Source organism: Zea mays, chromosome 7 (assembly GCF_902167145.1).
Source record: "Zea mays cultivar B73 chromosome 7, Zm-B73-REFERENCE-NAM-5.0, whole genome shotgun sequence".
Taxonomy (NCBI): domain Eukaryota; kingdom Viridiplantae; phylum Streptophyta; class Magnoliopsida; order Poales; family Poaceae; genus Zea; species Zea mays.
Window position 1 is genome coordinate 183,785,783 of NC_050102.1, and position 24,007 is coordinate 183,809,789.

General features: G+C 44.0%; 2 protein-coding genes across 7 annotated transcripts; one reads left to right on the forward strand and one right to left on the reverse strand.

The window, feature by feature from the left end:
• Window positions 1-505: 505 nt before the first annotated feature.
• LOC100280623 (uncharacterized) lies at window positions 506-3,279 on the reverse strand. Of its 3 annotated transcripts, none has more exons than XM_020540488.3 (8): window positions 2,875-3,279; window positions 2,709-2,816; window positions 2,491-2,605; window positions 2,301-2,400; window positions 2,178-2,208; window positions 1,740-1,832; window positions 1,127-1,279; window positions 506-776 (listed from the first exon to the last, which is right to left on the reverse strand). In XM_020540488.3, the coding sequence occupies exons 1-8, from the start codon at window positions 2,920-2,922 to the stop codon at window positions 756-758; spliced, it is 669 nt and encodes a 222-aa protein (XP_020396077.1). In that variant the 5' UTR covers window positions 2,923-3,279; the 3' UTR covers window positions 506-755.
• Window positions 2,901-23,580, forward strand: LOC103633605 (symplekin). Of its 4 annotated transcripts, none has more exons than XM_008655315.2 (28): window positions 2,901-3,478; window positions 3,751-3,910; window positions 3,991-4,086; window positions 4,167-4,281; window positions 4,382-4,544; window positions 4,764-4,935; window positions 5,527-5,649; window positions 5,725-6,174; window positions 6,250-6,828; window positions 7,079-7,147; window positions 7,710-7,826; window positions 7,905-8,150; window positions 9,350-9,397; window positions 9,478-9,618; window positions 9,701-9,781; window positions 9,861-9,923; window positions 10,028-10,135; window positions 12,925-13,005; window positions 13,109-13,156; window positions 14,128-14,202; window positions 14,493-14,588; window positions 14,670-14,750; window positions 14,830-14,901; window positions 21,745-21,789; window positions 21,881-21,964; window positions 22,124-22,227; window positions 22,315-22,502; window positions 23,259-23,580. In XM_008655315.2, the coding sequence occupies exons 1-27, from the start codon at window positions 3,321-3,323 to the stop codon at window positions 22,466-22,468; spliced, it is 3,729 nt and encodes a 1,242-aa protein (XP_008653537.1). In that variant the 5' UTR covers window positions 2,901-3,320; the 3' UTR covers window positions 22,469-22,502; window positions 23,259-23,580. The 4 variants fall into 4 exon arrangements, with proteins under 4 accessions (XP_008653537.1, XP_008653539.1, XP_008653538.1 ...); XM_008655317.4 differs by having other exon boundaries at window positions 3,039-3,478; window positions 23,271-23,577; XM_008655316.4 differs by having other exon boundaries at window positions 3,077-3,478; window positions 22,574-23,555.
• The last annotated feature ends 427 nt before the right edge of the window (window positions 23,581-24,007 follow it).

Here is a 24,007-nt window from a genome sequence, read left to right on the forward strand (position 1 = left end):
AGGATCCCACAATACCAAGGCGGTAAATCTGATTCAGCATCCACCCATGTTTGGCAGCTGCATATGATGCAGGCAGAGGCAGCCAAGCCGGTGCTGGGAAAATACTACAGAGAGCCGCCAAAGTCTGGCCCTCTCTCCCCTTTCCCTACTGACAACATATCTGGTGCACATGTTGCACATATTAAATCATCACAACTTATTTTAAATCTAACGTCTCTAGTTGTTTGGTACATTTTACTAAGGACACCCTTTAACGTGGTGGTGTACAGTGGTGGAAAGTGTTATTTATAAATTGAATAATCAACTAGAGATGTTAGATCTAAAATAAGTGGTGATGATTTAATATGTGAATCAGTCTTCTATGTACACTAGATATGTCCCCTTCTCTACTTGGTGACCGATCTGGTTCAGAGTTTGAGATGTGAGCGACACAGGCGATACCAAACTGACCCGAAACTACACCACCATTAGCTTAGCATATAACATTCAATTGATCAGAGGCTACTGGAGAGATCAATGAGCCACACACACACACTTGCATATAACATCAGTAGGAATAAAGCAGTACAATTTCAAAGCGGGGAAGAGCAATGCCAGTTCCCTCTATAAAAGTAGACAAACTATGATCCACCATTGCTTTACTATCTGATACATCTCAGGACTCATTAGCACATACTTAGCTGGTATTATTGCAAGAAAGCAACCACTTGCTGCTGTCCTCAGATATACATTTTTTTTGGCAGAATACAAGTGGACTACCTGCGCCTTAGATCTCTCTGCAAAAGTAAAACAAAAGAAAAAAAACATCAAGCTGGAGACATGGAGCTTTTCCTGACAAACCATGCATTGCCGCTTGATGATAAAGTGAGAATATTGTGACAAGATAAATAATGCATGGAAATATAAAATGAAGTACCAAGTCTTCTTTCTGGCCCATACAGTGCAATGTATTAAGCTATTATAAATTGTACCGGGTCACCAACCAATCATAATAGAATTATATATGTACCAATTTTCTGACATGCAACTATTTTGTGCGCAACATCTTAGATTCACATTTTGATGGGGACAACAACCTCCTAGAATCCGCAAGCAAGTTGAAACCATAACTACAAGGGAAGCTTACTCTCGGGCCACGGTCTGTAACCAGTGTTGCTCTGCTCCCTATATTATCTGCTTGCTGAATCATCTGTGCACTATCGTGCTTATAGAATGCCTGCAAAGTTCTCACCATGAAAGGGCGGACAATGTTCACTTCCATTGCAGAGAGATTTTTGAGCTGCGAGAACGCAAACAAGGTGGATAAGGTACGAATCAAGACGTTAAGCTAGTATAGAAACACAGATAAAATACAGGGAAAGTGGTAACTAAATCCAATTCAGTAACACCCCATTTGGATGTAGATATTGGAGCACGGAATTAGGAATTGGAATCAGCTTTCCAGAATTATATTGTTTGGCTGCGCATAGAATTGAGATTTTGAATCAGAGACCCAATTCCCTGGGATTGGACTATAACTAGAAACCCCATGTCCCATTACAGAGCATCACTCCTCTGTATTAAGTGGAATTGGACCACAATTCCAAACTCCGATTCAGTGACATCCAAACAATAAAATTAGAATTACAACTCATTTCAATACCATGGCTGATTTGTAACTGAACCCAATTCAATTCCACACCCTCCAATATCGACATCCAAACGAAGCATAATAGTTTTGATAAAGCGACACTTGTTACCTTTACGGCATGGGTGCGTCCAGATATCGTCTCTAATCCAGTCTCAACCTTGTGAAATCTGACATCTCTGATGTCCTCAATTAGAGATCTTACCTGTGTCACAATCAAAAATAGGAGTAAGCATATATTGTTTTTTCAATACGAATGAGGTCGCCGTTTACATTACCAAACGGTACTAATTGGTTCATTTTCTGTTATTTGGTGCATCAATAAGTGACTTTCAGTGCTTAAAACTTAATTTTGTTCATTCCATGTGCATGTAAAACAGCTCTAGATGTGCCTGAACTTGACTTGTTATTTATGTTGGGTTTCAACTCTAGCTTACCCCAACTTGTTTGGGACTAAAAGGCTTTGTTGTTATTGTTGTGGTGGTGGTTATTGATTAGGGCTTACTAGACACAACTAACAAATCTGCACCAAGATTGATTAAACAATCACCAGGTATGCATCTGAGATGTCATCACGAGCACTGCAGAAAACAAACGAGAGCGGGTCAGGTTTAGGTAAGAAGATGTGCTGAAATCGAAGAAACAGGGTGATGGAGTAGATATGGGTGCTCACTGATCAAACAGAAGCTTAGAAATTTCAATATAGTGGAATGGTAATGGCTGGAATTCTCGTGGCGACTCTCTTTCCGCTTCCAATACCTGTGTCAAGCGGTCTAGTAGGAACAAAAGCAAGCAACAGATGGTTATGGCTGTGTATGCTTGAGCAGGAATAAAGGGGGAACAAGCAACAAGGAAGCACTGACCAACAGTCATCCAGTCCGGGGTGCGGATGGTGCACTTGCTACGCTTCTTGAGCGCGACAGCGAGCCAGAGAGGCACCTTGGTGGGAATCTGGGGGAAGAAGGGCCCGAAATCCCCCTGCACGGCGGCGGCGGCGGCAGCAGCAGCAGCGTGAGATGTAAGAACAGGTGGGGGATGGGGAGTTGAAAGAGATGGAAATGGGTGGCGGCGGCAGACGCACGCAGATCATGTTGAGGGCGTCCATGCGGATGTTGGGGACGATTTCGACAATCTCATCCTCAGCCACGAACTCCACCTGCAGCACAGACAGGACAGGTCCAAACATTCCCTTTGACGAAGATAGTCTAGTCCCTGCCTGTGATTGTGGAAGGGATGGGGTTGGTTACCTCGGAGGGCGAGAAGATGGAGAGGTGCGGGTCGGACTGCCCCGCCATGAATGCCCCCCACTGGAACGCCGGGACTCGTGAGAGAGAGCAATGGAGGCGCTGCTGCGGGTCGGAGGCGGCGAGGCGAGAGCGAGGTCGACGGAGAGAGGAGGCTACAGGTCGCTGGGACTCTCTAAACTACAGCCCAATCTGAGTGCCCGAAAGCCCATCCAACAACAGAGCCCAACAGCCGCTTCACGCAGCTTCAGTTCGATTTGGTCGGGTCGCGGCAGCGCACGGCGGGTGAGGCAGCGGCGAGGCGGGGCGGCGGGGCGCCGCGGTTGCCTTTCTCGCTGCTCCTGCAGTCCTGCTCGCTCAGCGCCGGGACCCGGGAGAGGTTATTAGGGTTTCCTTCTCATCAACTTTAGCCCCAGCAGCAACACAGCCAGCAGAAGAGGGCGGGCCCGATGCTGGCCGCCCGGAACCCCCCTCCGCCGCCCCATGACATCGCCGCGCGCCTCCACCACCTGCGCGACCTCCGCAGGGTGCCGCTCCCCAACCGCGTCGCGCGCATCGCCGACCTCCACACCGATGAGGCCAGCCCCGTGCGCAAGCTTGTTGCCGAGTGAGTTCATCCACTTTCGCCATTCGGCTTCGTTTCTAGCTTAAATTACCCATAGTTTCACTTCCGATGTATTCGGCTTGTGATGGAGTCATTGAACATAATGACTACTAGTATAGCTCCCTGTATCGCAAATGAGTTTGCTCGTTCAACGTGCTGACTGCAGGCGGAATTAGGTCAAACCTATACGTGAGCACGATTAAAAATGCTCTGTTACAGTAGTATTTATTTGCTCATGTTTTCTTTTTTACTCTGCAAAAATTCTCATGGCGTAGGATCATCGGTGAGCTTGGGTCAAAACACATGAGGTATCTACCTGATATGATCCCTTGTTTGCTGCACCTTCTGAATGATGAGACGCCTGCAGTCGTCAGGCAAGCTGTTAAGACAGGAACCAACTTGTTTGCCAAAGTACTCCAAAAGCTAGCTATCCAGGTAATTCAATTTCCAGCATTTCCATTTTGAGTTGCCTTCCTGTGCAAACATCTGTCTCAATTTGCTGGTTTCGGATCCAGGGTTTATTCTCCAATGGAGGGATTGATGATGCACTTAAATCATCATGGGAATGGCTGCTCAAGTTCAAATCAGGTGTCTCGCACATGGCATTTCAGGCGAGCCCCTCCTTTCTTTTTGTAACAAATAACCCTATCTTCTCGGCCTCCAGTTGTCTCATGTGGAATCTGAATGTCAGGCCACCGGCAATGAAGGTGTCAGGTTACTGGCTATTAAGTTTGTTGAAAAAACAGTTCTTATGTACACACCAGATCCTGATGTCCCATCTGATCCGCCAACTGAAACAACAGAAGGTATGGCTTATATTTCCTTTCATATGGAAGTGGACCCTATTTTCCATGTTTAGGAACTTTTGGGTGCATGTTGATTTAGGCATCTGTAAAACGTTTGCAGATATGGCATTCAATGTAGCTTGGTTACGAGGAGGTCACCCTTTGCTTAATGTTGGGGATCTGGCCATGGAAGCCAGCCAGAGTCTTGGATTGTTGCTAGAGCAGCTCAAGTCTCCTAAAGTAAAGTCACTCAGTACTTCCATGATCATTGTCTTCGTTACTAGGTTTGCCTCTTATTTCACTTTTGTTCTATTATCTTTTTGTACATTACAGTTTGTACCAGCTATGGAGCAATTAAGTTTTCTGTGGATGCTGTGTCATCTATTCAGTTAGTATGTTGAAGTATTGCATGCTATTTTGATCTTTATGTATCATGAGTTTTCTTCTTTTTCTTCCCCCTTCTTACTGTGTTATTTCTTTCTTCTAACATAAACTGTTTCCAGTCTCTCAGCTATTGCCCAAAGAAGGCCTTCATTTTATGGACGCATATTGCCAGTTTTACTTTCCTTGGATCCAGCAAGTTCTATTATTAAATTGAGAGTCCCGGGCGCATTCCATGCCTTGAAGAGTGCCTTCTCTGCATGCCTGAAATGCACACATTCAAGTGCTGAGCCGGTATTTCTTTAAGATTTGACGATTAATATACAATTTTGTATTGACTGGTACAGTCAAGATGTGTCCCTACTCCCTTTGCTCTTATTTCAATGTATGCAACAAGTGGAGTTAACAGATTTAGTATCTACGGGAGGCTATGCTATGTTCTAGACAGTCTAATTAGGAGTTTTCTTTCTTATCTTGTTATTATTGAACTTTAGCCAGTTTGGTGTTGATTTGTTTTCTGAGTGTGGGTTAGCCTGCCGGAACAATGAGTTTGTGTTTTCCTTGTTTTACTGGTATAGCTTGAACAATGTTCAGAAATAATTGAAACTCCTTGGTGGAAGCGAGCCATTTAATATCTCATCATCCTCAACAAAAATATGTTGCACTGATGTATGCATGCAACCAATCAGCACCACTTACACTTAGTCCATATTCTGAATTGGTAGCTAAGTATTGTATGCTTCCATTGGTTTCGTTTATTCATGAGTATGTGTGTGGTATAAATATTTAGTATTTGAGCTCCATTTGTTTGAGAATGTGTATGTATCCTGTATATTTGGTTGAGGTACATTCGTTACTAATTCGAGGCCTTTATTGTATTTTCAGTGGCGAGCACGCCTATTGGAAGCTCAAAATATTATCAACCAAGGGGGTTCAATAGAAGATGCAGCAAATGCTGCTAAGAATTTCGGGGACACTTCAAACAGGGAAGAATCGTGGCCTCTGATGGTATATACCTGTTCCTCCAAGCTTGCTTTCTCCCTCTCTCATAATTGTTTCAGGATGGTTATGTTTCCTTGATAGGAGAGAAGCACTGACGGTAGTAACAAGCGTAGTCTGGCTGAAGACATGAATCATGTGACAGAGGATGATGTCCACTCCACTAAAAGAGCCAGGCAATCAATTGATGCTAATGAACATAGTGAAGAGGCAAACAAGACAAATTTTGAGTCGATGTCTGTTGATATCTCATCTAGCCAGCCCAGCTCTATAAGAACTGGGAATTCAGAAGCTGTGTATCAATTAATTGGTATGTTTGCTGCACTAGCTGCACAAGGTGACAGAGCAGCTGGATCACTGCAAATCCTTTCATACAGTATCGCTAGTGACTTACTAGCGGAGGTGGTAATGGTTAACATGCAACATCTCCCAATCTCTCGTCCTGAAGTTGACCAACAGCAGCTTCCTTCTACGAGCTCTGGAGATGGACTTCCACTTTCAAGTTTCTCCTCTCTGCTGGGGATTCTGCTGAAGGTTTGTTTCTTTAGCTGTCATCTTTTGATTCGTTAGATTCTCTTCGGTTTTGTTTGTTGATATTTTACATTTCAGGGAGCGAACCAAATTGATCAAGATGAAGTGTCTCCAGCTAAAGAACCTGCGCTGGTGTCGTCAGTTGCAGATGACAGAATGATACTTCCTGCTAATTCACCTGTTCCTAGCTCAGTAAATCTACCTATCGAAGAGAACAGTAACAGTCCAACAGTTCCATTATGTATAGAAACAACAGAGGCCAAAGTAACCAGTGCAGGTGGCAATAGTTCGATTGATATTCCAGAATCATCAGAAGCTTCCCATGCCTCAACAGAGCCCCAGGGAACCCAAGAGCATGCTAGCACTTTTGCCGGTCCATTTCCTGCTGATAATTTCTCAGTTGGATTTAGTTTGGCACAATCGTCAGAAACTCGCAGCCCAAGCTCTTCTACATTGGAAGCAAACCACTCACAGCTTTCATCCCTTAGTTCACAATATGTTCTTCCAAAGTTGGTTGTCAATAATATTGATCTCAGTGATGAGGCCAAAGATCTCCTTCAAAAAGAGGCGTTTGTGCGGATTCTTGAGAGTGATAAGAAAGAAGCATCTGGTGGTTCAATTGCTCGCCTTCCGTTGCTTGCTCACCTGGGTGTTGAGGTACTACCTAAGGTTTTGTTATTTCCTCTGGTAGAGTTAATACTTTTTTACTGTTGGCTTGAACTTTGTTAGTGATTTTCTACAAACCATAACTCCTCTCAGAAACATGTATTAGTTATCACAATGCTTACATTTCTGGTTCCTTATCCTCCTCATGTATTGTCTAATCATCTTATATTTATGCAATCAGGATTTCTTTACGTTGTTGTTTTTTAACTGACCTCTCTTTAAATTATGCTACTTGTTGCAGTTTCCTCTGGAATTTGATCCTTGGGTGATTCTTCAAAAGCACATTCTCTCTGATTATGCGAATAATGAGGTACCAATGCACAATGTCATATTATTAATTTCTCTAGCAGTTATTTTTATTCCATTCTGTATAGTTTGTATACATGTTGCATAGCTGTAAATTAGGATGTGTAGGTGACTCTGCTCAAGGAATTTAGGGGGCTGTTTGGTTCTATACCTATGGTGCCAAAAATTGCCACACAATTTTATGCCACACTTGCCTAAGGTGCCTAAAGTTAGGCGCTCAAATTCCGCGCCACAGTTTGCCACGCCTAAGGGAATCTTGCTACACTTTTACCAGTCATTGACGAGTGAGATCTACGTAGCAGGAGAAAAATCTTGCCACAACTGTGGCTTCAAACCAAACACATGCCTAACTTGGTCAAACTTGCCTAACCTTGGTTGTGGCAAACTGTGGCAAGTTAGGCAGCAAACCAAACAGCTTACTTTTGGTACAGTTTGTATATATGTTGCATAGTTGTACATTAGGATATGTAGGTGACTCTGTTAAAGGAATTTAGTCCTGCCTACTTTGAGGAGTTCCACTCTGCTTGCTTCTTCAGAGATTTCTGACTCAATTCTTCCTTAAGCAGGGGCACGAGTTGACTATATGCATCCTGAACCGGCTATATCATGAGGCAGAGCAGGATCACGATTTCCTTTCATCTAGAACTGCTACATCAGTTTACGAATCCTTTCTTCTAAACATAGTATGTACACTTAAATTTGATGTATTTGTACAAATAATATTTCTCTTGCGTCATGACAGTACATTTTATTTTGCATAGGCTGAAAATCTTCGAGACATGTTTCCAGCTTCAGATAAGTCACTTGGCAAATTGCTTTGTGAGATACCATACTTACCAGAAGGTGTGCTGAAACTGCTTGAAAGTTTATGTTCTCCTGGAAGTAATGAGAGGCAGGACAAGGATATTCAGAGTGGTGATAGGGTAACTCAAGGTCTCAGTGCTGTCTGGAACCTTATCATGCTAAGACCTTCAAATCGGGACAGATGTCTGGAGATTGCTTTGCAGGTGCTTATCTGTTGTCACACACACACACACACACACACACATACATGGGGAATTGGGGACATTATTCATCACCCGAACCAGCCTACCCAATCAAATCCGCTGAATCGCCCTTGCACGTCAGCCCATCCAACCGATTCCCCGCGCGCCGTCGCTCACGCGTCCCGCTCGGACACACCTCGCTCTCCATTAATCCCTCTGCTTGGCTGCTGTTGGAGCCACCGCTACCCGTCTACAATTAGTCAACTCTGCTCTGATCTAGTCTAACCTAATGTCCGCAATTCCTCACCGTCGCGCATCCACTCATCCGCCGCCACCGCCGCCCGTCCTCGACTCACCACCTTGCATTGCTGAATGTTTATTCCTGGATGGCTGCAGTAACCCTTGAATTGCTGAATGTTTCTTCCTTGTAAACATCCGCTGCTGCCTCCTCACGTCCTCAACTCACCTTGAATTGTTGAATGTTTATTTCTGAATGGCTGAAGTAAACCTTGAATTGTTGAATGTTTCTTCCTTGTAAAATTTTAAAAACAATGAATGGCTGAAGTAAACCTTGAATGGCTGAATATTTGTTGTTGCACGCTATAGGTGGTGGGCGGATCAGCCCCGTTAAGCGCACTTGCCTGTTTTAACTCCTGGTCGGCTGGTGTGGTTGGTCCCCTGGTCCGGTTGGTTCCCTAGTGGGCTAGTCCGATTAGACCTTTTGATCCAAGTGATGGACCATAGGGATCATCACCTTGGGTGTTGAATAGCGTTTAGGTATACACACACGTGTGTGCGCGCGTGTATACTTGTATGTGTCTTTTCATAATTCATATAATTTTGATTTTTGAGTGCTTGGTAGCAAATTTTCAAATAAGTGTCTGCAATAATGCCAGTCATGACTTGGAGTGGTCTATTTTGAGTTCTCAATTGGGGTAGAGCATAAATCAGAGACAGTTTAACATGAGTTCCAATTTTAACTTGTTTTACAATTATTCAATAAATTATTACATGCTGAATTATGGTTTGAAGCAATCCAACATGTTTGAGTTGGGCCAATCTCTGAACAATTGACATGCAATTGTTAATGGATAAAACTTTAGACACTTGTAATCATGTGAAGTTTATTATTTTTAAGAATCCACGTCTTTCCTGAATCCTGATTGGAGTATAACCTTTATGCTGTTTTTTTATGTTACTGGGTAAAATATTTCATGCAGAGTTCAACTCATCATCTAGAGGAGGTCCGCATGAAGGCAATACGTTTGGTAATTACAAGTCCTGCCTGCTTCTTTGAATTGTTCACTTACTTGGTTTGCTCACTTCGTTTGCTATCTGATAACAACAGGTGGCAAATAAGTTATTTCCTATGACAAGCATTTCCAAAAAGATTGAAGATTTTGCAAATGAAAAACTTAATTCAGTGCTGGAAATGACTCCATCTGGTGATTGTGTAACTACTGAAATGGCTACACCTGAAGCACACAAAGTTCGTCTCATGCTCTCACTTCTTTCAGATGGTCTTATGCTGATATTCTTTTTCTGATTGGGTGTACTTGCATTTTCTGAAGGATATTGGTTTAGAAAACTTAACAGCTTCAGTAACAGGCATGCAGACTCTGATGTCTCTATACTTTGCATTGTGCACCAAGGTCAGTAGTTACTGATCTGCATCTATTCTAGTCTAGTTATATGATATTTGCTAACAACAAAATAAATGTTTCTTACCAGAAACATTCCCTTCTCAGACATGTATTTGCAATATATGGTAATCTACCGCAAGCTGCCAAGCAGGTCCTTAAAGCCTATCATTCTTTCCATACAAGTACCTCAGATATTCTTTTTCTTGCTGTTCTATCGGCAAACCTAGGTATATCTTATAACTGTATTTCTTCCAGGCAGTTCATCAACAAGTACCAATTCTGATACGCACTATAGGCTCCTCCTCTGATCTTCTTGGAATCATCTCAGATCCACCAGCTGACTGCCGGGACCTCCTCATGCAGGTGCAAGCTGTGATTTTGACTTTCGTTTGCTTTTTAAGACATGTTCTCTTGGTCAAATCTACTGATAGATGCATTCAAAAGAGGTTTTATGTTTTATATAAGATTGTATTCTTGCATTTGATGCATATTTATGTGTAAATAATAATATCTTATGCGTCCAAGAGACTAAATGGAAGGGTCAGAAGGTGAAAGAGGTGGACAATACCATCTTCAAGCTTTGCACAGAGATGCAAATAGAATTGGAGTAGGAATTTTGACTGATAAGAGTCTCAAAACCGATGTGGTGGATGTGAGAAGTCAAGGAGATAAGGTTATCTTAGTTAAGCTTGTTGTCGGTGATTTGGTCTTGAACGTAATTAGCGCGTATGCCTTCCCAGGTAGGCCACAATGGGAGTGCTAAGAGACCTGGGAAGCCTTAGATGGCATGGTTAGACCTATACCTATTATTGTGAAGCCTTTCATAGAAGATCTCAATGGGCATGTAGGTACAACAAGTGCAGATTTTGAGACGGTTCATGGAGGTTTTGGGTATGGTAGTAGGAATCAGAAGGGAGAGAAAGTCTTGGATTTTGCAGTACTGTAGCTTTTAACCTGTTGATCGGCAACACTTTCTTTGGGAAGAGAGAATCCTATTTAGTGACCTATAGCAGGCCAACACTCTAGTCAGATTGACTTTGTCCCCAGTCCTCACAAGAAGAGAGGATGAATGAGCATGCTTGGATTGCAAGGTGATGCCTGGTAGCTTGGGGAGTGTGTTGTCTCTCAACATAAGCTTATGGTGGCGGTCTTTCATTTTTAGGCGCGTGCTTGTAGCGATAAACAAGCCAAGTTTGCGAGAACAAAGTAGTGGAAACTGAAAGGAGAGACATTAGAAGTCTTCAAGGAAAGGGCCATCAAAGAGGGCACTTGGAAGGAAGAAAATAACATAAATAACATGTGGGAGAAGATGGCAACCTGCATATGGAAGGTGGCCTTAGAGGTGTGTGGAGCATCCAAAGGGACTAGAAGCGAAGTTAAAGGTATTTGGTGGTGGATCGAGAAAGTCCAAAGGGCTATTAAGGAGAAGAAAGAATGCTATAGACGTTTGTACCATGATAGGAGTGTTGACAACGTAGAGAAGTACAAAGTAGTAACCAAGATCGCAAAGTGAGTTGTAAGTGTGGCAAAGGAATAGGGCGTACGAGTATCTTTGTGAACTAACTTTATCAACGTTTGAGTACAAAAGAATGAGAGAACATATATAGGATTGCTAGGGTCCGTGAGAGGAAGACAAAGGACTTAAACCAATTGAAGTGCATTAAAGATGAAATGGAACACCTCTTGGGGAAGGAGGATGAGATCAGAAATAGGTGGCAAGATTATTTTTATAAATTGTTCAATGGGAGAACAGAGTTTTTTGCTATTTTAATATTAGATTATTTATAATAGTACTTTCAAGTGGAGTAGTTTGCTAAAATAGTATTTACAGAGTTTTTTTTAACTCTTTTTATTTATCTTTTCAGTTTTTTCTTCCAGAATTAACCATTCTACCATGTAACAGAGGAATCCATGTACTCGGTTGTTTGCTCTCCTATCCTTTTTGTTGTTGTCGCCCTGTTCTAAGATGTCTTCTTTTGGCAGTTCCCCCACGTCAAACACATCCCAGTGGCAAGGAGTACATCCATGATTTTGGGGTGCATTTGAATAATTTTCGGAATGTGTTCAATCCCTAGGTGTAGCCGCTAGCCATGGATGAACATGACGATTTTGTTAGCTGCTAGCCATGGATGAACAGGACGCCATGATAACCACTGGAGCAAATTAAAAATAGAATTGTGGCGAGAGATGTGTGGGCCCTATTTGGTTTCACTTCTTCCCATCCCACCACACTTAGATTCTAGGAAACACAACTATTCTCGTGATTATTCGATTCTTGCTTATTAGTTCAATAGGTTTTGCGAGAAGCGAAAATAATCTAGGCGTTTGGCGGGATTCTTGCTTATTTTCATCCATCAGTGGATTATAAGCGAAACGGAACATGGCCATGAGATGTGATTTCAGCACTACTATACATGAGGAAGATGTTAGTTTGGAAGGTCAACTAGTGCCCAGAATCGACGCCATTTGGTATTCAGGATCAATGCTATAGACAAACAGGGATATTGATGAAGATTTTAGTTGTTAGCCATAGAATCAAAGCAGTGTGGGTGAAGAGGTGTTAAGCATCTAGCCTTCTATGTGACAATGGGGTACCGTAGACGCTAAAGGACAATTTTTATAGGACGACGATTGGATCTGTTATGTTGTATGATGTAGAATGTTGGCCTACAAAAAGACGACATGGTTAGCAGATAACTGTTGTGGAAATATGTATATTGCATTGAATTTGTGACCATACAAGAAGGGATCGAATTTGGAACGATGATATATGTGATAGGCCTAGGGGTAGCACCAATTTAAGAAAAGCTTGTCCAACACCAAATGAGATGGGTTGGACATGTTCAACAAATACCTCTAGAAGCACTAGTGCGTAGTGGGATCTTAAGTCATGATAGCAATGAGAAGCGAGTCAAGAGAAGGCTGAAGTTGATATTGGAAGTGACAGTAAAAAGAGACCGGAAATGATGGAATATACCCAAAGATTTAGCTTTGAATAGGAGTGCATAGAAAACAACTATCAATTTGCTTGAACCTTGACTTGTGATTTCTGTTTGGTTTAACTCTAGTCTAGTCTAACTTGCTTGAGACTAAAAGCTTTGTTGTTGATGATGATAATGCATATTTATAACCCATGAAATTGCACCATGCAGGTTTTACAAACCCTCACTGATGCTGCGGTTCCATCTAAAGATCTGATTTCTTCCATAAAGATCTTATATTCTAAAACAAAGGTCGTTGCTTGCTTTAAGAAACCATTAAGTTATTACTGACTTTTTACAAGATCAGCATTAGCTGTGATATTCTCAGTTTCTGAAATGAAGCTTCATTTTGCAGGATGTTGAGTTCCTTTTTGCAATCTTGGTTCATCTACCAAAAGATGAGGTTTTCTCCACCTCCCTCTACATAGCCGATAATCTCTCCAATTCAAAAAAAAACTCGGCCGGGAGGGAAAGACCACCTCCTGGTATTATATTAAGAAGAGACCGAAACAATTGTTCCGATCGAGAAAATCCTTGAACCCTGGGCCCTCATCACTAACGGGCTGGCGTCAACCGTTCACTCTGCAACAACCCAACCAGAGGGTGGTGCATAGGACATCGTAACCTGAGAGCGAATGGGGCACAACGAGGGAATTTTTTAAAATTCGCCTTCGAGGGGGGATCAAACCTAGGACTTGGAGATGCTACTCGAAAGCCTTTAACCACTAGGCTAGAAGCCCTTTCGCACTCTCTCCGATTCAGAAACATGCTATTTTAGGATTCCTGCCAGTTAAACTTTTGTTTTAACATTGGCCAAAATAATTACATTGATCGTCAATGTAAGATCATAGATGTTACTAGATTCACCATAAAAACTATTTTAGAAATATTTAATTATCTTCGTTTTTATATGCTATATTTTTATCAAAGTTTTACCTTGTAGGCTGTCGATGTCCTAAACTATATTTATTTTCTATGGAAGGGAGTGATTAGCATTATTCTATTATGCTTCTAGACAGTGTCTTATGCTTTCGTAGTCTTCTGCTGACACCCTTTGCCCATTGCACTGCCAATTATTTGCTCTGTGTTCTGCACATACCCGACATATCTGGTAAACTGCTCACTTTTTATTCCACTGAAATTGGCACCCTATTGTAAATGTTTTGGCTTTCAATTTGATTGACAAAATACCATGGTACCAGGCCAGTAGCCTGGATGTGATATTTTTCTCAGGACCAGTGTTATGAACCTTGAACTGACTTTTGGCTTTACTGGAATAATTATATATTTTAAGCACTATTGTGGACTGTTTCTTATATTTGCCTTTAGTTACACACTAGTTATGTGCATTAAACATTATCCTTTGCTCTTCAGGTCCTGCCTGTGTTCCCCAGTATTGTTAATCTTCCAATAGACAAGTTTCAAAGTGCCATTTCCCGAATCTTGCAGGTTAGTCTTCGTCCTGGTATGGCAATGTTTTTGTTTGAGTCAGTTTTCAGATGATTCGTTAATTGTGGTTTGAAAATAAAGCACTAGCTTGAGACTTGAGTTCATTTGGCTGAGAGATAAATGGAACCTTACAAATGTATTATTGTCCTGCTGAAGTTTCTTGTTAAATAACAAGTCTGTCACCTCTTTTAGGACTTGAACTTTTCAAGTAACTTATACTTAGATTTATGTTACTGATTCATTTCCTTCGAGCATTGCATACTAATCACACATCATCCCTTTTACTGCAGGGATCACCTCGGAATGGCCCTTCACTTGATCCATCAGAAATTTTAATTGCAATTCATGTAATAGCTCCTGATAAGGAAGGAATACCACTCAAAAAGGTCTGCTAGTTTCTAGTTTTGGTTTACAACTGAAGGAGAACCCAATTTAATCAATTGAACCATTCATATAATTTATTATAGGTTATGGATGCATGCTCTTCTTGCTTTGAGCAAAGAACAATATTTACCCAGCAAGTTCTGGCAAAAGCACTAAATCAACTGGTATTTATTTCTGGGCATAGTTCTTTTCCATAGTATATTCCTTATGATATGCAGTTGATCAAAATAAACTTCTCTACAGGTTGAACAGATTCCTCTTCCTTTGCTATTCATGAGGACTGTCATGCAAGCAATAGGTGTTTTTCCTGCATTGGTGAGTTAATTAGATGACTCACATTGTGTCTTACTAACCTTGGCAGTGTTCTTAAGGCGTCTAGATGAGCAAGTGCACCAGACAACCACCTTAGCGCCTAGGCAGGTAAGGCGAGCATGGCGTCCAGTTTTGCCCGAGCGCTTGGACGCCTAAGCGTCGCCTAGGCGACGCCTTAAGAACAATGAACCTTGGATTAGAGAAAATGCAATTAGTCCTTAGGACTTGGTAGAATATATAGGCACAACTAATATGGGCCACATGGGCCTTAACACCCCCTTCATACTCAAGGTGGAAGCGGAGGATCTGAAGCATCCGTCACTGTTCTCTCGTTAACCCTTTGGTTAGGGATAATCTTAAAAAACCGTGGGGCCAAGTCTGCAATTCTGTGCCCCAACAACCGCCTATCAGACCAGAAAAACGTTGTAGCACCGTTACCAAGATCAGTTTGCATATCCATTGAGAAAAATCTTTCACTTTCTTAGGTACTTGGATAGATATAGAGGCCCAAGGGCGATTTTGTTCAAATTTAGCCAACCATAGCCATCACATTCTAAGCGACAAATCAAGCTCTTTTATGCTGAAAATGCCAAGTTTGCCCAGCTCAAGAGGCCTACAAACATTCCCCCAGCCACATGGCAATGTCCACCTTTTGCGTAATTTCGACCTCTCCAAAGAAACCCTCAACGAATCTTATCAATAGCTTTAAACGCCCAAGCTGGAAGATCCACAATATGAGAATGTATTCAAGGTTATTAAAACGGTGAAACACTCATGGGTGGAATTTTGACTTTTAAACGTTTAAACAAAGTTTAAACGTAGTTTTATACAACATAGGAAAAATACCAATATATCATAATTTTAGTTCAATAATATGAAATTAAATACCAAAACAGAGAGGTTAGTGGCATACCAAAACTTCACCCATGACTCCATGAGTCGGATTGGACCCCAAAAGTAACTAACAGACTGTGCCTAAAACTAGCTAATGGTCTAAAACACATGAAACCCTAAACCCTAAACAGTTTAGGACGCCAAAACGCTAAAACGCGGTTTCAACCTCTAACTAGAGTTTTGACATTTAAACGTAGTTTTAATAACACTGAACGTATTAACATGAACTTTCCGATCAACTTTAGTCAATAATTCAGCCTTCCATCCAGAAAGTTGGTTTGCAATCTTATCAATGATGGGCTGAACATGATCTTTAGAGAGCTTTTTAATAGCTAGCGGTATACCCAGATAGCGGCAAGGAAACAAAGCCACCTCACAAGGCAACAAATCCTGCAGCATAGCTAGGTCTTGGTATTCACATCTAATGGGGTACACGTTGCTCTTCTGGACATACGTGATCTGGAAGCCTCTCTAAAGAGGTGAAGAATATCTAGAGTAACATTGATATCCATAACTGTAGGAAGGAGACATTGCGTATAATATGTGGGATGTATTGAATTTAGCCTCTAGGGAGAATATATAGGAGCACATGACTTGGAGGGCAAGAAGAAGGAAGGTTATCCTAGATACAAGGAAGGTTATCCCGGAGTTATAATCAATCCTAAACCAACCATATGAGGAGTTGCCTAATATACTATAACATCCCCCCGCAGTTGTAGCGTTAGCAACACGAACAGACAGACTGGAGAACAATGGAGATATCCCCCCATAGTCAGAATGCCGGTGAGAATGCTGCGACTGGAGTAGCCCATGCAGATGATAGCCCTTTATGCCGATAATGTCGAGATAACCGAGTGCAAGGGCGTCGAGCCGTTGTCGAGGTGTCGTGCGTCGGGTAGCTGTGGTCGATGTAGCTGTCGAGGACGCTGAAGAAGACAAGCCTCACAATTCGCGGGCATAGGCGCAACACGCGGGAAGGCCTGCGACGCGCTAGGAGGCGCCAAGGTGACGATGGCGCAGAAGGAGGGCGCCATAGACGAAGACGGCGACACAGTCGAGGAAGTAGCCGATGTCGAGGACGATGTTGTCAAACCATCGTGGACAAGACGTGCTCCAGTTTTGCCACGCCTAGAAACGCGTCGTAGACGAATGCACGTGTCGGTGTTGCCAGTACCGCACATACTAGGTAAAAAGCCCCAACCAAGTGTCAGCGTCTGAAGGGACGAGCAGAGAAGACCTCCACGATGGTTGTGGTGCGGTATGGCGGGAGTGCCGTAACAACTCACGGTTGTCAGAGCGTAGTTGAGGATGAGATGGCGACGCTGGCAACAAGGTTGTGCTGGAAGAAAGCGAAGAGGTAGGCGTGGCGACGCATCGAGGATCCATAAGTTGTCGCGACGGGAGAGCCACAACACATAGGTAGAAGGTCCTCGACAATGCCACTGTAGCGCGACAACGGTGCTTGAAGTCAGCGAAGAACTCGAAGACGAACGTGGTGTAGACCAGCGATGGGTGTGCCGACATAGCTCGCAGGTGTCGAACAACTCACAGACCGTGCGCAGGAGACATAAACTGACAGAGTCGACAATGATGTAGATGCAACGGCGGGGGTCGACGAACGACGACGCTGCTGCTCGAAGAGGCGACGCAACGACAGGGACGGTCACAAGCCACACTGCTGCCGAGGAGGCCTTGCAACGACAGAGTTGACAGGCCGCATCGCTGCCCGAGGAGGCGATGCAGTGGCAACCCTCGTGCTCGGTGAAGAAATTCGCGGCAGACGACAGACGTCACGAGTGGGTGAGGTCGCGTGCGCGATCGGTTGGCCAGACCTACAGCGTGCGAGGTGAGGATGACAATGGTGATGTTGATGTCAATGATAGAACCTCTCGATCAGTAGTGGCGACGATGAACTGACGAAGATCAATGTGCCGGTGAAGAGGCACAGAAACAACATGCAGGCGTCCCCTGGCACGGCGCTAGCCACACCATGCGGCACAATCGGAGAAGATGAAGGAGCCGGTGTTGTAGAAGCCGATGTCGATGACGCGCAAGCCGACAGGCGATGGAGACGCAAACCCGATCTCTGACCGGGGAAAAACGAAAAGATGCAACAACAACATATTTGGTACATCATCGGGGTACCCTAGTGGGGGGAGGCCACTAGCGCGGGGAGAAGACGAAGGGCGGTGCGGTGCCAGGCCGCCGGAAGCGCAGCGCGGAACCGGGGTGGAGCGAGACCTGGCCCGTCCTTGCCACGACGTGCTGGTCCCGAGGATTGCCCAGTCGTAGTTCGGCTGGCAGCGGAGGTCGCATCCGCCTCCATGGCAGCGTGCGATGTTGCAAACGGCGGGATACCGCCCCATCACAACCGCCAGTCCGCCACCACGACGACGTGCAATGGGCCAGATCTGGTTGGGGTAGTCTATGGAAGGTGGACAGAGGCCGCCTACGGGCCTTGATGGCGAGTTCTGATCTGGTGTTGTGCTTGATGACGTGACGACAAACGCAGAGGATCAGATGGATCCGCGGCACATCCTACGCGGGCGCTGTCCCTGGTGGAGACCGATCTCCCCGAGGGCAGCGGCGGTGGTAGCGGAAGACGAAGACCAAGGGTTTGAACCTAGACTCGTGATACCATGTAGGAAGGAGAGATTGCCTATAATATACAAGGTTATCCCGGGATTATAATCAATCCTAAACCAACCATATCAGGAGTTGCCTAATATACTCTTGCAATAACTGTCGGCCGAAGAAAGATCACCACATTATCGGCATAGAGTGATATCCGGTGCGGCAGTACATATGGGGCTAGGGGCTGCAACAGCCCAACCTGTTCAGCCCTGTTTGTCAAGAAGCCCAAAGTATCCATGACCAAGATGAATAGAAAAGGAGACAAATGATCGCCTTGCCGTGGGCCACGACGATGAAGAATAATCTGTCGAGACAGACCATTAAGCAACACCTGAGATAATGAAGGTCGTTTTATACAAGTTGTCCACCAGACTGATCCCACGACGCAATCGCAGAGTTGCTGGAGTGGGTGTTGAATTTAACTCTACTGACCTTGACACACGTGCTACCAAGAAAATCATGAAGGCAGTAGGCATAATTGCTGAAAATGAAGGTATTGACCAGAGGGCACAAGAGGAATATGCTATTCTTTTGAAGACAACTATGTCTGAAAATCATATAAAGGCCCTTGCAGCCTTGTTTGGCTGGCAGCCTCCTGAAGATCTCTAGGTTTTGGGGCTGTAGTTTTTTTATGTATTCTCCTTTGGCCGCACTCTTCATCCTTGTGTCAATGGATCCAGAACTTTTTGTTGTCTGGAATGTGAGAGGGCTAAACTCCTCGGCTAGGCAAGATTCAGTCCGTACTTCAGTTGATTCCTCAAAAATTGATATTGTTTTCTTACAAGAAACCAAAATGGATGTTATTAATCGTTGAGTCTTATCAGCCTTGGGTTCTGAGTTTCTTAACTTTGAGTTACCTGCTGTTGGTGCCAATGGTGTGGGATCTTGGTGGCATGGAAACAGTGTGTGGATGTCACTGGAGAGCAGTATGTTCGGAATAATAGTGTCTCAGAGCTCTACCTTTCAATTAAGAAGAATATAATTGACCTAGTTTATAAGGGAAAACTAGGTCTGAAACCTTTACATAGACTTGATCATCCGGAGAAATGTCCACTTTGTGACAAGAGTCTGAAACTTTGGATCACATTTTGGTTTCTTGTGTTTTTGCGAGAGAATTCTGGTTCCGGCTGATGTGCATTTTCAGACTACAAAATCTGGCTCCTACACCTAGTACGGTGTCTTTTACGGGTTGGTGGGAGATGATTGACAATGGCTCTGGAGATATGATTATGAAGGGTGTCAACTCCCTTATTGCCTTGGGAGCCTAGATTATTTGGAATCATCGGAATCGAATTGTCTTTGATGGAATCTCACCTAGTGTTTCTGCAGCTCTTTGTCAGGCAAGGGAGGAACAACAGTTGTGGGAAATGGCAGGAGCTAAGGGTCTCTCCTTTCTTGCTGCAACCATCCGGGGCACCTAGCTGCCTGGTTGGTTTTGTTTATCAGGAACTGTTTGTTTTTGTTTTTTCTCTTCTTTTCTTTGGTTTTTTTATCCCCTCAAGGGAGGTTTTTTGTACTATGGTCTATTTTGGACCCTCTTTTCCTTCTACTTAATATAATGATGCGCAGCTCTCCTGCGCTTTCGAGAAAAAAAATAAACAGACCCCCCCCCCCCCCCCCCCCCCCCCAAATAAACAGCCCTGACGACTAACCCACGGCAACCCACCTGCACACAATGGTAACACAAAAACCAACGCTGTCCACCAGTTGTCCTCATTACCGAGCTTATCACAAGCAGCAAAGAGCAGCTCCAGCTTCTAGGATTCATGATGAGTTCCTCATGCAAAAAAGAGAGAGAAATGGTTAAAGATACATGAGACTTCCAGTGGCGGCGACGATGCGTGAGGTCGGGCAGCGGCGAGTCCAGCCTGACAGGGATGGAGGCTTGAGCGATGCAGTCTTTGTCCTCATTCTTGGGCTCAGCAAGTTTGGAGGCCTTGGCTGACATCGGCTTGGCAGCACCCATGTCGGGCTTGGGCCTGCATCAGCGGCGAGGCAGGTGGGCAACTTCTAGGAGCTCCTCTCCACGGTCAGCTTCCTTGCGGCGGAGAGATTCTCCACTTACGGAGCATCCCTGCAGCAGACCAGCGAGGGGTGCCCATGAGCAACGTCTACGGCCAGGAGCTCACATCGTGACCGGTGGCATCTGCAGCAGCAAAGTTCCGATCTCCTGGTATGTATCGCAAGAGGAGACAGATGGGATGGAAGTGGAGAGCATGTAGAGGAGAGCTTGTATCTCTGAGCTGCAGGGCGTAGGAAGTTGGACGCACGAGACCTATGTGATGGTGGCGCAGGCGCTCTCGCGACCCAACCCGGCTTCAGCGTGAGGCTCCCTCGCGTCTCTCTCCCTCTCAGCTGCTCTGTAGGCTGGTGGGGACAGGAGCTCGCGACGGTGTGAACTCACGGCGGCGTGTAGTGGCAGCCGACACGGACAAGCGGTGGCTCGTGCTCATGGGATCAGGCAGCACGTTCGCAGGTGCATTGACCAGGATGACATGATCCTAGCATTCCTTGATTTGTAATTGAAAAGTAAGGCTCATGCTGCCACTTGATCTACCTACCATAAAGCTTTGTAGGGTACACTACACTCCCTTGTTCTCCTTCATGCATCCCCATTCCATTGGAAAGCATATGTTGATGGTTTCTTGTTAGTAACAGTCGTGGGCATACTTTAGATGACCCTGAACCCAAGTAGTGTGTCCATGGCTCCATGCAGATGGGCGGCGGTCTCACCACAACGGCAGGGATAAGGATGGAGATAGTAACTCATGATCTATTTCTTGCTTAACCGAAAAGAGATATAATCCCATCCTTTTATAAATAGGGTCACTAGGCTCATAAAATAAACCAATCTCTAGAATCAATGAATCAACTCAATCTAATCTTATCTCTAAATGAATTAATTTAAGCCTAGTGCGCCTGGGGCTGGCCCTAGCATGGCCTGGAGCTGCTCCATTTCATGGGGCCCTAATGGGGCACATGACAGTCATATGATGCTCGAGAAGCAAGAATTGTTCATTGATGCTTATCTCTTGCTCTTGGTTTTGGTGAAGGCACCAGATTCTACTGGAAAAATGTAACCAAGAAATATGGAAAGGCATGAACGGTTGAGACAAGCAAGGATCCATGGATTAAAGCCTGCCAGAACAAATTTGCTAATATGAATCCTATTGATTTCACGTAGAAATCCAGTGTTTGCAGTTTACAATCACGAAAAGCTGTTAATATATCAGTGTCTTGGAGGCATCATTTCTCAGTTTTAGTAGATTCGATTTGATGCATATGACTTTGGAGTCTGATGTTGAGCCTTTCTCGCAGGTGGATTTTGTGATGGAGATCATGTCACGCCTTGTGAGCAAGCAGGTCCTTGATTCTTTTTGCCTTTTAATTGAAGATATTAGCCACGGTTCTTTTTTACATATTTCTGAAACTGGACCCTCACTTGCCATGGTAGATTTGGAAATATCCCAAGTTATGGGTAGGATTTCTGAAGTGTGCTATCTTGACAAAACCTCAGTCATATGGTGTGTTGCTGCAGGTTGGCATGTTTCTGCATCTCTTATGTGATCTATTTGTTCTTGTTAGTTATGCTCGATTATCATCGAGTTATTTTACACTGTCTATGCTAATTTACATATATGTTTTTTTAATAATCATCTTGAAAGATTTTCCCGTGACATGGCATATGTTTTTTCAGTTACCAGCTCCTCAACTTGAGAATGCCTTGAGTAAGAACCCGACACTGAAGACGCCCTTGGCTGAGCATGCCGAGCAGCCAAATATTCGGTCGACACTTCCAAGGTGCTCTTTGTTCACTCTAATCTGTAGCAAGCGGTATCGATCCAATATGAAGTGCTGGATTTGTGACGTGTTTCCGATTTTTTGCAGGTCTACTTTGGTGGTTCTGGGTCTTGCTGAAGATCAACCACAGCAACCAGCAGTAACACAGGTGCAGAGCAGCCAAAACCAGGCTGCGGAAACCAGTAGCTCTGCTGCTGATACGGCTACAGAAGTAACTCAGGAATCTTCTGGTGCTAGCTAACATCTTTTATGCCGAAATGGGCTAATGCTTGCAGGTTGTAAGCCATCTATCATTTTCATCTCTGGAGTGATGTTGGTGATTGATGAAATGGGCTAACGCTTGCAGGTTGTGTACCATATGTCTCTTGAGGGTCTAAGATGTGTTTTTCTGTGTGATGCGTCTCATTGGACGGGTGTTAGCTGCTGCATCTGGACGCCTAAATGAGAACTAAGTTATTTAGTTGCTGGGGGTAATTCTAATTTTCGGTGGTGCACAGGGACCATTGTAAAGTAAAGAGGTTAACATTATATATCATCCTTAAATAGGAAAAGGGCAAACAAGTGTTTGTTGAAGCTGTAGCTCAAACAGTCCCTACTTATTCCATGAGTTGTTTCAGGCTACCAAGGGGGCTGGCTATGTCAAGCAACCAATGCAATGATTCGAAAATTTTAGTGGAGCAGTAAGGAAGGGAAGAGATTCTAAATTTAGGGGACTACGTTTTCTTGATGTAGCCCTATGAATTAGACCGCCACAAATGTGGAGAGCTATACTTGATGGACTTGACGTTCTTCAGCAACCCCAAGGGATGGAGCTTTATGGCCAACCCCCCCAGATGTGTTAGTGAATTAATAGAAGATGGTATATCTATGAAATGGCGACTTGACGTGATTCAAAAGTACTTATATAATATGGATGCTAAGATATATTCCTTTATATATGTCGGCAAGATGATTTTTTTTTTGCACGACATCGTAAAAGATGTGGTATATTCTCTGTTGAATCTGATTACAGAATGCTTGTTTATAATCAGAATCAAATACAGGATTGGCTGGATGGCAGAGTAGATACTTCAGATAATGAAGCCGGTGAAGTTCTTAAAGAAAGGTCAATGAGTCGATGAAAGTGGGTTCAATATAGGCCAATTTGATGAACACAGGCATTGAATTATACTAGATTAGGCTGCTGAATAGCGTAATACCTACATCCATTTAGGTGTGTTTTCTTGTTAGCGTGCTATTGTAATGTCTATATTGTAATGGGTCTCGACCCACCAAACTTTGTTATATTAATGCACTCCCAATCTTGATTAGGATTAGGGTTTTCAATATGTTATAAAGCTAGATTCTCTCTTCCCCCTTTCATGCCTCTCCAGCCACTAGCCTCCTTGCTATAGTTGTCGTCGTCACCACATCCATTATCGGTAGTTGTCCTCCCTCGGGCTTCTTTCACATCGAGTACACCGCCTCCCTTAGCGACCCCCATGTTGACTCCCACCATCATGGTGTAGGCGTGGCCCATGGTGTCGCCCCTTCCCTTGCTAGCGTGGGCGCAGTCCCTATCCGCGTGATTGGTTCTCGGATGTGTGGGTGCACTTGCATCCGCGGAGTATTAAAGTAGCACTTGTTTGGTTTTCGTACGGGTGAATGCAGGTTCTACAGATGCAAAACGATGGTCCCGTCCAGGCTGAGCTCGTACGCTCGTGACGGGCGTACCTACGCGTGCAGGACCTGTGCATGCAGCTGCACGGATTACGAGAAACATTTTAAATTTGTTTTTTCA